The 14731-nt window shown below is 35.6% G+C and overlaps 1 protein-coding gene across 4 annotated transcripts in view; it reads right to left on the bottom strand.

Annotated features, from left to right (window-relative positions):
* Positions 1-14731, bottom strand: part of DPP4 (dipeptidyl peptidase 4) — a 38652-nt gene that overhangs the window by 23015 nt on the left and 906 nt on the right. For all 4 annotated transcript variants that reach the window (XR_006179655.1, XM_042874917.1, XM_042874919.1 and 1 more), the window contains exons 3-10: positions 8072-8170; positions 7564-7658; positions 7367-7441; positions 5270-5322; positions 5099-5171; positions 3870-3990; positions 3299-3459; positions 1761-1864 (exon numbers count right to left, since the gene is read on the bottom strand). Coding sequence is in view for 3 of the 4 variants with exons in the window: in XM_042874917.1 (XP_042730851.1) it covers positions 1761-1864; positions 3299-3459; positions 3870-3990; positions 5099-5171; positions 5270-5322; positions 7367-7441; positions 7564-7658; positions 8072-8170 (781 nt within the window). In the remaining variant the exon portion in view is untranslated. The remainder of the gene's footprint in view (positions 1-1760; positions 1865-3298; positions 3460-3869; positions 3991-5098; positions 5172-5269; positions 5323-7366; positions 7442-7563; positions 7659-8071; positions 8171-14731) is intronic.

The following is a 14731-nucleotide window of genomic DNA, read 5'->3' on the forward strand; positions in this document are numbered from 1 at the left end:
GAAGGAAGGAAAGAAGGAAGGAAAGAAGGAAGGAAAGAAGGAAGGAAGACTACAATTACTGCAAAAGGATTAAAAATATATGCCAACTCATTACCAGTCTTTTTCAGGTTTATTTCCAGATTGCAGTTCAAAAATCACATTGTAAAAAGGTAGATTCTTGCATTTATATTTGACTGGGAATTTGGTATGATGTTGAACACCACTGCTATCACTGGCTTCAAAAAAGACCATTAATGTTATGAAACCTCTCTGCAAGAGCATGTTGCGTGTTTGGTTAAAAATACAGTGGTTTTTCTTGTTTCTGCAAGAGGGGAATTAGCCCTACAGTTTTTGTTCCTTCAAAGTAAGATAAGTTAGCATTTTCAGATAGACCATCCAGTCAGACAGGGATGAACAGTACATGGTTTAAAAAAAAAAAAAAAAAAAACATTTATAGTCTAACAAAAACCTTTACAAAAGCTTATGACAGAGATAGAGAATACACCTTCAGTTCTCAACATCTTGTGAAAAAGTAAATTAATTTGAAATTAACTCAAAACATACATTACAGAAATTCTGCACTGCCCTTCCTCATTTGTTGCTTAGAAAGGATATTCCTGCAATTACTATCCAGAATCCTCTACTATGAGGACTCCTTATTTTTTTGGGTAAATCATTTTTGACAACAAACATCCATTGCCTTCCTGTTAACCAGCAAGAGTCCTCAATGCCCAGGAAGATAAAAGTGGCATCTGAATGTGGCATAGGCTTCATACTGGCCATTCTCATGCAAAATCAGTAACAAGTTTTGTATACCATATTAAAGCAGCATATCAGGACCATTCTAGATTTGGGGAGATTTCCATGAAAAATAAAGTGGTAAAGATCAAAATCCATAAAAACATCTATATCTCAGTTAACACAGAGATGTTATACTGCTGTGAGGACAGATATGGAACACCATCAAAATTCCAATCTTTTAGGTCTTCCCTTACAAAATGCAGTTCTGTGCACAAGCTGACAGACCTGTTTTGCTTTTTTTCTGAAGTTTATCAGTATAACCTGTGCATTCATACCCAACATCTTCCTAAGTACAAAACTCTAAAAATAAATAAAGTTGCTACAATAGCGTTAAAATAGGAAAAACAAACAAACAAACAACAAACCAACATGATGTAGGATACCAAATTCTGTATGCATGCATTTTGAATCCATTTAGTTGCTCTTTACAGAATACATTTACATCATGTTGTGCATTTTGAGAAATGCAATTTTTCAATTAACTTTGAGAAGCACTGGTTTTCACTGTATTTCCAAAGAAAACAAACATTTTAAGTATAAATCAGAAGACAACCATGATACCTTGCCTTAGCAAGGAGTCTGCTTCCAATGAAATTAAATCTTCACTTTCCATTAAGGTTTTTTTCATGTTCTTCTTCTTCTTCCCAGTGAATTGGAATACATACATTTTAATTTGATTATACCAAAACTTGCTCATATTAAAGTTGTACTGTGAAATGACTTCACCATAGTTAGACTCCACTGAGTGTGATGAGCCAAGAACTTGTCACATTCTGAATATAACATACATGGAATATGCTATCTATATATAATCACTAGGAGGATAATCTCTGAGCAGATTTTCTCTGGTAAATCTTGTTGCTACCAGGGCTGCTTGACTTGGTAAAAGGACAATATACACAGCAGGTAGGGTGGTCACACACAAAAGCTCCTCACTCTCACCAAAAGAAAGATACAAGCATTTAATCAAAATTTCTTACCCTGATTTTATTTCTGCAGGTGGAGAAATTTCAGTGGTGTTAAAATCAGGGAGCATTTGGATATCCACAATGAAGAATTGCACTGTTGGATTTTTAGCTCCTGCCTAAAATAAAATGTTTCATTGTAATTTCAAAGAAAGAATATTCCTGGGGGAAAAAAATAAAGACTGAAATTATAGATGAAGAAATCACTGCAGACAGGTATAACCAGCTACCTTCAGACACATGAGAAGACAAGTTCCTAAATGCAATTCTTCGGATTGATACATAAATTACCTTTAAAAAGCATTAGCTATGTATTTCTAGATATGAAAGGCTACATGTATAAACATCCATAGGCTTTCCTCTACCCGCAGCAGTATTTGACTGCATCTTGCCTCAGGTGCTACACGCTATCTAGGAGTGAATCAAATACAGGGAGAAAAGTATAAATATTCTAAATACTCTAACAGGGAGAAAAGTGATTCTTCATGGAAACGAACACCTTGCCTTAAATGATTGTATAACAGCTGCCTATAATGTAATCAAAGCTGTGGCTGCCACATGGACTCCATTGTTTTTAAATGTAGCACTGGTATGTACTAACAGCAAAATTGCCAGACTGGCATAGGGGGAGATACGTATATATGTCTGTCCAACACAGAATATGAAAACCAAAACAGTGAACAAAAAGATGGGCTTAAGCTGGTTTCAGACTACATATTACTTCAAGGCAAACGGGATGACCAGCATTCCAGCAGTGAACTTCTTATAGAGACCAGTAATAAGAATGCCATTTATATTGTGATTCAGAGGTACAGTGCAATTGTTGTACTCAAAGTGTAATTTGTACTTAAATTTGTCTTACATCTATTGCTGTATCACTCTACTAAATCAAAATCACAGGTAGATTCAAATAACTTAAATAGTTAAATCTAGGGAAAACATGGAATAAACATTTAATCCTCCCTATGTGGAATGTTTGAAAGGACCTGTTGGCAGCATGCTGTACTCCAACATTCACACCATTTATCCCAGTGCCAACAGTGCCACGAGCAGTGGGCACACGGTCATGTGGAGGGAAGAAGGATCTGCATGCACTGAAGTTCTCACTTACAGCAAAAACTGAAAGAGCTTCAGGGTGGACAAAGAAATTATGTCAGTATTTTCTTCCTCTTCCCAACACAGGAAGCACCCAACAACTAAGAATTACTCGACTGTTTGAAGAAGATTCCATTTACACAAACACAATACAGTGCACAAGCCTAACACAATGTGCGTATGCCAAATGCATTTACTAAAAGGCTCTTTTTATCTCAACGTCTACTTGTCACCTCTCAAAACTTCTGTGATGAAAAAGAAAAACTTTTTTTTTTCTTTCCTTACCCCTAGAGATAATAAATACTTTAACATTGCCAGATGCTGTTGATTTCAGAAAGGGTAATCACAGCAAGCTGTTGAGGAGAGACAGACAATATTTTCATTAGCAGAAACTGATTAAATGAGACTACTCCCTTAATGAAACTGCAGAATAAACATGTTAAATAAATAACACAGACCTTGGGATAAGGGATTCTAATGGTCTTAGGATACTGCAAGGTGTCTTCAGAATAAAAGGAATACTCGACAACAGGAACTTCTGTATCATTAAATGCTGCATATGCCACAAAATTGCCATTTGGAGACCACCACAGAGCAGAATGGCTGCTAAACATTTCCTCTGAAAGAGATGCAAAAGCATTTAATTTATAATTGATAAATTGGCTCTTATATCTGAAGTAATATTCTTATTAAATTTTTAATAAGTTTTTTTTTTTTTTTTTAAAAAAATTGAAGTTAATATAGCAAAGCAGAGAGTGCTTACTGGAGTTCTGAAATGAGAGAAAGATTGGTGCTCATGATCTATCACACGAAGCTAAAACTAATTTCTGTTCCTAGATACCTACACTGACCAGGCATAAAGCCCAGACAGTGATAAATGCTTCTGCTAAAAATGCAGATCTGCATTAATTTTGAATTTTTCAGTGTAATAGATAAAGCAATTTTAATAAAATCAATATTAAAAAAAAAAAACAACAACAACAAATTTTTACATTGAAATGCAAAGAAAAATGTGCTTGATGTACTTACCTTCATAAACCCAATCTGGTATTCCATTGAAAATTTTATTTTCTTCTCCACTGCTAGTGATTTGCACAGGTGCTGCTGTTGGTGAAGCTTTTATATAAATATTATTATTCCAAACATATGCCTGCAAAATATTATTATGATGACTATTAGAGTAAATCCTATTTCCTCTCTATGCCATATTTAGTGACCTATTTACATTTACTACTGATGACAAAAGTTGTCCTTTAAATTTGCATTTGTCCAAACTTCATTGATACTTATACATGAATTATTAATACAAATCAAGAGTAACAAACTGAACTTAAGCTGAGATGCCAAAAAATAAAAAATAAAAAATAAAAATCCAACCCTCAGAACAGTTGTTTTAAATGACATTATTATTGCATCAAGAAAAGCTTGCCATTAATTTTCCTTTGAAATACAAGTTTATTTTTGGAGTTGGTTTTTTTTTTTACTCATTTGTCCCTCAAGGAAAATCGAGAATATTTTGGTAAAACCTTGATAAATGTATTGATGTTGCTAACAGATCTCCAAAGATAATGTATTTCTGAGTAAAATGTCTTTGTTTTTTTTCCCCTTAGCGACTGAATAGCACATTCTTATTCCAGAGCTTCTCTCTGAGATGCAGCAATTTCTTTTCAACATCCTTTGCATCTATTGCTGGGCTCCATAATCCATGACAAGGAATAAGAATACTTAAACACCATATACTACTGTGATTGCTCTTTAGGTCAGATCCAGAACAGCCTTGCAAACACAGTAGCTATCAAAGCTGTCATAGATTAGGGAGGAGAAAAGGAAAATAAGGACAATATGAAAGAGCACACAAGATGATTTTGTTCCTCTAATCCCTGTTAAAGTCATCCTTAAATAAAACTTCATTGTTCTTATTAAGAGATAAAAACCACAGTGGTGAATGTATAGACAGCTGTAATGACATTGCAAAGATATGTTGATTTGAAAGAGATGAGCTACTGTTTGCTACTGTAAAAATACTAAGTTCCTGTGCAAAATACTGGGACCATACTGCTTTCAGGAATGTCTTTTCAGCAAAGAACAGAACATGACATAGAGGAAAGTTTGAGTATTTCCAACAGCCATTTTGAAAACTATGTTCAGGTATTTTACCTGGAAGTAGGAAAGCCCCAAACCCCTAGGACATAGTTTATGTGAGCTACTCTGTCATGGCTACAGAAGAGGCTGTATAAGTTTAGATTATCTTTACTAACCAGTTTGTGACCAACGGGTGACCAGGATATATATTGCGTGTCATTAGGTAGCAGTGCATCATCTAAGATGGCTCTGGAAATAAAGAAACAAGATACAAATAAAACAAATCAGTAAAATGCCACTTCATTGCAAATACTATTAAAATTACATCTTGTGCAAAATTTACTAACCTTGCATTGAAATCATAGATGTGATATGAAGCTGTGTAGGAATGCCTCCACAACTGCAAGAGAATTAGTTCAATATTAAGAAAACAAAAATCTCTTACAGCTTCAATTACCACTGAAACTTCTGAAATCCTCCTCATACTTTCACTTGAGATAGATGTAACACAATGAACCTATAAGGGCAGCAATTCTCTGTATGGTTTAAAGGAAAACTGAAGAAACACTGTCCTTCTGTAGTCATCACTTAGTTACTATGACAGAAGCCGATCACTGATCAAGGACAGAGATACAGAGGCCAGAAATTCTGCAGATTTTCAGAAATTCTTGAAACTTTATGGCAAGACTATCACAGCTATGTACAGTTAATCCTCCTCCTTCTGCCTTACTGGCACAACTGTTTTCTGCCTCCTTTTCCATGGTGTATTGTTTAACTTGGCATTCTATTTTTCAGTAGTGCTCTCAAGTTCCAGCACTGTTTCTGTAGCAGTTCCTCTAGTTCCAGGATTCATATTCTCACCCATATTGTCAGAGAAATAAAACTTATTTCTCAGAAACCTTCCTCTTGAAACCTATACCACTGTGGGCATTTCTTGAGAGAAATATGTCATTTAGATTTAGATGAGGAGCTGAAGAAGTTTGTTTTAATTCATGGTGTTGATATGTTACAACAGTGTTACCTTCTATGGTAGTTCTTGAAGATTTGTATGAAAATATGAGGATATAAAACAATATCTTAGTACTACACAACCAGATGGTTGTTATATAAGAAGCATCCACATCTTTGTGATTCATTTTGTTACTGTTTTTGTTTTTTTTTTTTGTGATTAAGATTAATAACAACATAACTTTCAATCATACTACTATATAAAGGTTAAAAGACTGTTTCAGCATTAAAGTTAAATTTTATGACTACAGCAAATAAAATAGCATAGAATAATAAATCACAAGTGGAGGGGATGTCTAGGGTAGCTGGAAAAGTATAAGACTTTTAATCACCACTAATAATGCAGGAAAAAGAATCAATTCTGAACAATTTAGAAAGACAGAAAGTAAATGGCCTAGCTGCACTCAGCAAAGAAGCTGAAACTGTAGAAAAGTGGTGACTGACTTGTGGTGACTGGACTGCAGCTGTTAACACTGAGACAGGTGTTCTTGGATTGCTTTGCCAGAACATGTAGAGGGAGCTCAGTAACATAGCCTTTAAGTATTTGTACACAGAGCCTTTTACAAACAAAACATGCAGATCTCTCCAGTAATAAAAACAAAAAGGAATAAAAAAACCAATGAAATTACTAGCTCCTCAGTGCACACTCTGCAGGACAAGTTATCACCTCTATTAGGTTTCTGTTCTCTCCTCTGGAGGCACACAGGTCCAGGGATTCTTGCCAACTGACATACATGCGAGTTGACCTTTGTTACTTTATTCAGCACCAAGCCAAGATGATACACTTACGCTGGGGGCTTTCCAAATACTTCCAAATAGAGCAGCAAACTAGGACACCTGAGCCCACACCATGTGCAAGAGGATAGCCTATAACCACACAGGACTTTTCTTTCACCTCAGTTTTCAAATCCTGTGTCCTAAAACCTCAGGCTTGCTGCTACAATGCTGTCAGTGTAACACGCTCATACATACATACATACCATATATATACAAGCATATGCATACATCTGTTCTCACTCACACAACCCCTTGGATGTCACACCCATCTACTCTTCTAGTTCATCTTTCTGGTTAACCCTCCAGCTTCACTCCCCTTGTAGTATCTTTCCAATCACTAAGTTTTAATTTAGCTACTTCATTCAGTCATAGAATTATAGAACACCCTTCTATAATATAAATACCCTTCTCTTGTAGTTTCCAAGCCTGATGCCTTTACTCAACTCCACTCAACACGGTAATCTTTCCTCCTCCTCCTCCTCCTGTCTGTTAAGACTTCAGTGTTACTATACAGATATCCATCTTATTCTTCTAAATAATTCTCTCAAAATCTTTCAGCCTCTGCAATCTCTACTTGCAACTCTCAGCATCTTCTTGCTCAATTATTTCCAAACCTTTACTTCCCAGTTTCATTCTCAAAAAATTAAGTGCATTTGTACCTTTTCATACTTGTACTGCAGAAGAGCAAACCTCTGGTCAGGGGACAATATAGCTGTTGTTGCCTCATATGTGCTCTGTCAGTAAGAGGCAAAGAGAACATGTTAAGCACTAATTCCAGAGAAATGTTCAGGAAGAAAAGGTATTAAATATAAAATCTTCCTCTAAGATTGCACAAATTATATATAAGTCAACGTACTAATGTTGTATTTAACAAGACTACTGAGGATGTTCCAGTTTCAGCATCGAAACGTAGAATGTTCCCATTAGGTGTTTCATGTAGATATTGATTTCCTAAAAGAGCAAGAGAGATGCCAATAAACAATAAGTAAAATGCACATCACTCACTTCTTTCTCCCCTATTTCTTGAAGCAGGAAATAAAATTAAAATTCTGGTCAATATTCTGTTTCCAGCTTTTGTAATTAAAGGATGCTTATAGCACTGTTAACAAAATTGGGCTCACATCTTCAACTTTCTGGGACCTTTTTCTCTTGGGGTACTTTTAGCAATAGGAGAACATATTTTGCCACAAGCACTAACACATATCTACAGAAAAGAATTCACAGCTCTTTGAGCCCTGCACCGTTTTGTAATAAGACTATTTAAGCATCTAATGTATTTTCAGGATATATTAGTATCTCTGAGTATTGTGTATTTATAGTAGTACATTTTTTTAATACACATGCTAAGTGTAAAAATAAATTACCTGAAATCCATTGCAAATTATGTGTTTTGTACACATAGTCATCGTTCAAGTAATTCTCTAGGGTATATGTTCTTCGTGAATCAGACTCAGGGGTACTTTCTGGAAGAAAGAAAAAGAAGAGAGATTTTGATGCTGATACAACATTTTCCACCACATCTTAATAGTCAGGCTAAGAAGCTAAGTGTCTTTTGCTACTGGCAACTAATGTGCTTTAGCTAACCAGCTATGAACTGCCAGCAGGGAGAAAGCACAAAAAAATCCAACAGTCAGAAAGGAAAAGGATCACAGTGCTACCCGGCTTTCCACTAAGTTATCAAAGTATCATAATGTCTGCTTTGACATTAGTGTTTTGACTGCAAAATTAAAACCAAGTACCTGATCTGCTATGAAAGGACTAAGTGAAACTGAACCCAGCTAAACTTAGGAGATTTGTCAACAACTGTGTGACACAGCCAACATCTATGAAAATATTTCTGTTTTACAGTGCCCTAGCAACTTTTTCCAAGATATAAAAGGTTTCAAAAGTACATTGTACATTTATACACACATAAACATATATATTGAAATTGAGATGTGCAATTCTCTCCCTGATTTCCTTCTGCCTTTTTAAAATAAACAAGGCAACACCAAAAACCACCCTCATATAACCTACACATTCAAGAAGGAAAGCAGTTTTTATTTCAACTTGTATTACCTTTTTTCTTTTTTCTTTTTTCCCCTTTTTTCCCCCCCCAGTTATTAGCAGAACAAATCAAAAAATCCGGGATAAAAACAATTGATAAAAACAATCCAACACAGGTGTTTAGACTGATCAGTTGGGATGATAACCCACCACCATCAATTCTGAGTTTTCCAGTCTGTTCAGATACTTTTAAACAGACAGCCTCTTTTAATATGCAGAAGAAGAAAAAGAGTACAAGGGAGTGAGAACAAAAAAAGCCCACCTCACAAGATTGCTGTGGGGAATCTTTCTGCAAGTTGAAAAAGTGTGACATATGGAACATGACAGGAAGACATTTATATTAGCTACTATGGTTTTACTCTTATTTCCAAACAATAAGTACGTTACTTATATACAGCACAGCCTGGAGAGCCATTGCTGCAGTGAAAGTCAAGAGCCTTAACAGCCAAAGCTTTTAGTCTAACAAAGATTAAGACAATTACTTGCTCATTTCCATCTGAGATTTGGCTATTCTGAAAAGTGTCACAAGTCTAGATATTTCACTTGTTAAGTTTCCACGAGAATATTAACTTCTCAGGTTAATTATTTTATATTAACTGAATATTTAATTTGATGGATTATAAACAAGTGTGTATTTGATATTCATGCACAGTTGTCTAGTTGGGAATATCACTTCTCTTCTTCCTAATTGAGTAAGTGTCACTTTCAATTAGAGGGACTTCAGAAAGCAATGAAATTCTCTCTTGGAAAAGGAGGAGCAATTTAAGACAGGTGGCTGTTGAACAGGTTTAGGGATTTTTCCAAACTGCTGAATGTTTTTCCTCCCTGGTGACATCCATATTTTGCTAAGGTCTCATTACTAAAAATCAGGCCACCATTAAGATTTTTTGGCTGTGTGTAAAATTAAAATTTCATTTTCTGTCAACACCTTCCACATAGTAACTGAATATGAAAAGCCAAGCTGTACGGGTATAGTCATCAAAGTTTTAGTTGGAATATTTTCTTAGTTTGTGAGATAGAGCACTACGGCTATGTTTTTACTGCATGTATCTTATTCTGCATTTTGCTTCTTTTGGTTTAGACTCCATTTAAAACAAAAAACGAACAACAACAACAACAAAACACGTTGTACCCCCCCAAAAAAAGCATCAACTGGGCTTTTTACAAAATGAATTACTCGTTGACATTCAAAAACATTTATATATATATATATATTCTTCTTTCTCTCTTCCTCAAAGAGATTGTGAAACCTGAATTTTCTCTCATCTCTATTTTTTTTTCTATTTTTCTTTCTTTCCAGACAGGGACTGTTTTTCTAAATTCCAAATGACTTGTTTTCTATCTACCCTTAAAACTCCCCCTGAGCAGTACATGCATATTTACCCACTGTCATAGTGATATATTAGAAATATGTACATCTTAATACCTGTTACAATAACAAAAATTTAGAGTAAAACATTCTAGAGAGAAGGCTATTAACCATTTATGTAAGGAATGTTCATACAAAGTTGATAAATAGTATTCTTTCAATTTTGGTGTTTTTCTTAGTTTTTTTGTTTGTTTGTTTTTTGTTTTGTAAACATGTATCTTCTCAAAGTTTGTTTCTGTAGGTGTAAGGAGTAAAGGAAATAAAAATTCAACTGCTGTGTGAAGTTTGTGCCATGACAAATCATAACATCCAAAATTAAAACTGTTAAAATTACTTTTGGTGAATGCATTGTTTAAATTTCTATATGCAATGCAAAAGAGCAGGAAAGGATGTAATCAGCCCAAAAGCAAAGGAAACCTGTAAAGCTACTAATAACAGAAACTTTATTACACCTTCAGAAGAGAAGCCTGATCCAAGAGAATACCAGCAGGTAAAAACAGTGACATCAGCCAGGGCAGTTCACCCAGCTGTCACCAAGGCTGCGGAGACTTCCCCAGAGAGAGGCAATCATTAACTTTGTACTTAATAGCTCTGGCAGCTCTCTCCAAGTTGCCACATCTCGTGCAAACTAAGGAAATAGAAGTGTTCTAGACATAGCAACCAACTGTTGGTAAATTTGTTTCTATGCATTACTCAGCATTTGAATTAAAGTAGATAATTCAGTTAAATGACAGCTAAAGAAAGCCAAAGACACATAGCTGGAAAACATTTCTATTCTTTGTCTTCACTAGGTAGAATAGCCACATGCATCACTGAGAATATGGATTCTGCAATGCAGTTCAAGATGCATGAAAAAAAATGGAGAGACAAACAGTTACGGCAGTCGTATTCAAATGAAAAGAGCGTTTTCTCAGACAAGTACACAGTATATTTTCAATGGCCTGATTAATCTACTGTATCTCCCTTGCAACTTTTTAGAGAATTTCATCCATGACTTTGAGTAAAGAAATGTAAAGTGAAGTTTGTAGAATTAACTACCATTCACAGGTTATACATTGTCCTTCTAAGTACATACAAAATAAGATTCTCATCTAAACCTTAATTTTTTAACCCAGACTCACGGAGATTGTACTTCAAAGGTACAATTCTAATCCATAGATTAAAATTCACTTAGATATTTTCTTGCTTCCTCACTAAACATCCTTAAGCCGAACGCCTTCCAAAAACTGTGGTAATAAAATATTTCCTATTCCCAAGAAAACTGGCACAGATTACAGCTGCCAGATTCATTCATCTTGTGGCATAGGTCTTCAAATATGAGAGCTGCATATCAGCCAGACACCTTCATATTTTTAAGCATCCTTTTCAGTTGCAAGCAAGGTGTTGACATAGGCAATAGATACTCCTCCACACCATCCAGTTACAAATCTGCTTAGCACAGGACAGATCACAGATAGGATAAACAGGATAAGTGTTGATATGTAACCATTCCCAAAGGAACAATGAGAGCTATTTGGAGGCTTTCATTTCATCTTCTTTTCAGTTACACATTAACAAAACTGTCAGGAAGATATGCAACCTCATCTCTTTTGAGTCCTTGAACCAAGAAGCTGTCTCAGCAAACCCAATGACCTTCATTATGAAATCCCGGATGACAAAAAGTCATTGGACTTTTGCAGCCAATAACCCTTATCTCTATTTGTGTTAGCTTTTTCCCAGCCACTAGTAATACCTAACTCATCAGTCAGGTGTCAAACTCATCAAGTCCTCTCAGGCACCTCAGGGTTATTAACCTTCCCAGAACCTGCTGTGCTTTACCAACCAAAGGAGCGGGCACGTTACTTTTAACAGAGCACAGGAGACAAGCACATTATCACCTAACAATTACATTTCACCTCATTTTGTCAATATTTTACCCTTGGGGAGTTAAATCTCCAGTACAGGAACATGGTTTTAGACTAGACTGTTGTACAGCTCTCCACACTGTAAGATTGTCTGTAGCTTTCTCCTTAGGGCAGCAGTCTGCTAAATATAACACAGTCTCCTTTCTGCTCAGCACTGGCTACTCTTCCTTCTACTCCTGGCCTTCCAGAGCCATAATGACAACACTGTTAGAGAAGAGGAAATGCTGTACAGCCACTGGATGTTTTGAACTGCCTTTTGTATGGAAAATTATAAAAGGAAAAAATGGAAGAAGCAAAACTAAACAGAAAAATTGAGAGCAGACAAACCATGTTTTTAAATAAATACTCATGCCTTGCAAGGTAAACAGTTGTTACTATATTCACCTCTTAAAGAACTTCTCAAGGCATAACAATGTCTTCATCATCTGACTGCAAATTTGACTTCTGGGTCTCTTTTGGGATTAAACTCTTTGAGGTAAGGTTGTAAAAATACAGGGGCTACTTCAAAAGTACTTCCTATTTTATTATGTAGGTCCATAATGTCAGAGGGAGATGGTTGTGGTATGGCTGTAGAGGTTGAAACTTCTCACCAATATTCCATTACATTTTGTTGTTGTGTGACAAATGGCAGCAGAAGGGTAGTCTGACAAAATGGTGCCTGACATGGAAGTGTGCATGAAGTAAAGATGTTTACGGAGACCAAACAGTGGATGTCAGCACAGTGAGGTGGTGGGCGGTGCATTTCAGTAGTTCGATGTGAAAGACAAGTCATGTTCTAAATGGCCAAGGACAGCTGTCTCACTATGAAATGAAGAGCTCCTGTTCATTGTTGGCAAAAAAGCATAACTAATGGTGGTAATTGTGATGAAAAACAGTGTTTTGTAGCTGAGAATTTGCTCTATCAATGAGCGCTATGGTGCTCTTTTTATCTGTTGTGATTTCCATAGAAATAAATAAGAGGCATTACTTTTGAAAGGAACTTTTTGAAATGAACACACAGCATGGAATTTTCTACTATCACTGTTCTGAGCTGAAGAGCTTAGGGATGCAAATTTATTATGAAGTGTTTACCATTGCTAAACTGGGGCAAGAGAAGAAACAGAAATAACCTTTCCCTTTTGTGGCTTATCATCTAGCCAATGAGCCTGACTTCCTCTGTAGTGGCAAAATTTCAAGTTCTTTTATAGCACTTAAGCCCATTTATCTAGCTAAATTTTGCATTGCATGACTACTAAACTTATGAAGTACATAGAGGAATGACAGGGAGAAGGCCAATGGTAAGAAATTCAAACCCAGTATATTTATGTATGTGAATAATAATTTTCACCTTCTGCAAAATGCTTGAACCATTGGGATGAAATAAAGATTTGGCAACAATTAAAATTGCTTTTATAAGAGCTGACTTTGATTTCACATTGTCAATTACGTGAGTTGCTGGACCTTCTCCCAGTTTTACCTCCTTTCATTCTGAACTCAGTCAAGTCCCTGTACTGACCCAGAAGACATACTCAGCTGACTTGCATGACCTTAGTTTGTGCATAAGGGCAACGCAATCAAACTGCCAGTGACTAAGTGATCTCACCTGTGAAGAGCTAATTATAAGTACACCACCAGTATACTCTAAGCTAACAGAAAACATTGCTTTAACACCCTTCAGTCAAAAATCCAAAGTTCTTGAACTTGCTTTAATTACAGTTTTATTCAAATATTAAAACCAGCCTGATTTGGGAAGTCAGAACTTCAAATTTGCAAAACAGGACCTCTCCCTCTCTGTATTTACTTTATCCTTATTTTATTACCTAGGTGCTCTAGTCATCCATTAATTTAAGCCATGTGTAAGAAGACATGCATTCACACTGCTCTTTTACAATAGACAAAGTAACACAAGCCAGGATGGGTGATATTTTGTAATTCACGCAGCAGAGGTGATTTTTCAATTTTGTTTTTTAATTTCTTTTACTATAAAACTGAATGACAACTCTAAATTGCTGCCTCTTCTCTTGCAAAAGGATTCAGTCTACGAAAGAAGACAACCCATCTGATTTTCAGTAATATACAGCATAGCATTATGTGTAGAGAAGCAGTGAGGTAACTTAGAGTAGAACTATTCAGTCCCATGTACCGAATTCTTTGACTAGGCATTGCATTACAATGCACACATGCACCTGAGAAGCTAACAAGACTCTTTCTCTTGCAATTCCCAACTTCTTCAACTTGAAATCACTTCAGAAATCTGCCTTTTTTTTTTTTTTTTTTTTTTTTTTTTTTAATAAAGATAACTGGCAAAAAGCAGTCCCATCTACCAAAATGAAGCAGCAAAATCTAGCAAAATGAAGAATTAGTAGATATTGATGCAAGCTTTTGCTCAGGTAATAAGAAACTCAGATACCTAGACTTCAGATAGCCAGACTATGAAAAACTGTTTTCTATTTTGTGATATTCTTAATTACGGAAATGAACTGTAAAATATTTTAATGTAAATTATACAATGTGAACAGTACAATGACGCAAATTTTGCCTCTTTAATCGACTTAAACACTAGAACTTTCTATGCACGTAAACAATTGCGATGTTTAGAAAAAGAAATCAACAACTCTATCTTCTTGCTTTTGGGCAACTATTTTACAAACGTAAGGCCACCAAAGGTCTGCTTTACAAAATACTTTGTTTCCTTAGAGCTTACAGTGCTGAGCTGTGCAGATCCT

This window comes from Lagopus leucura, unplaced genomic scaffold (assembly GCF_019238085.1).
Source record: "Lagopus leucura isolate 7727_CA_CO unplaced genomic scaffold, USGS_WTPT01 Super-Scaffold_100012, whole genome shotgun sequence".
NCBI lineage: Eukaryota > Metazoa > Chordata > Aves > Galliformes > Phasianidae > Lagopus > Lagopus leucura.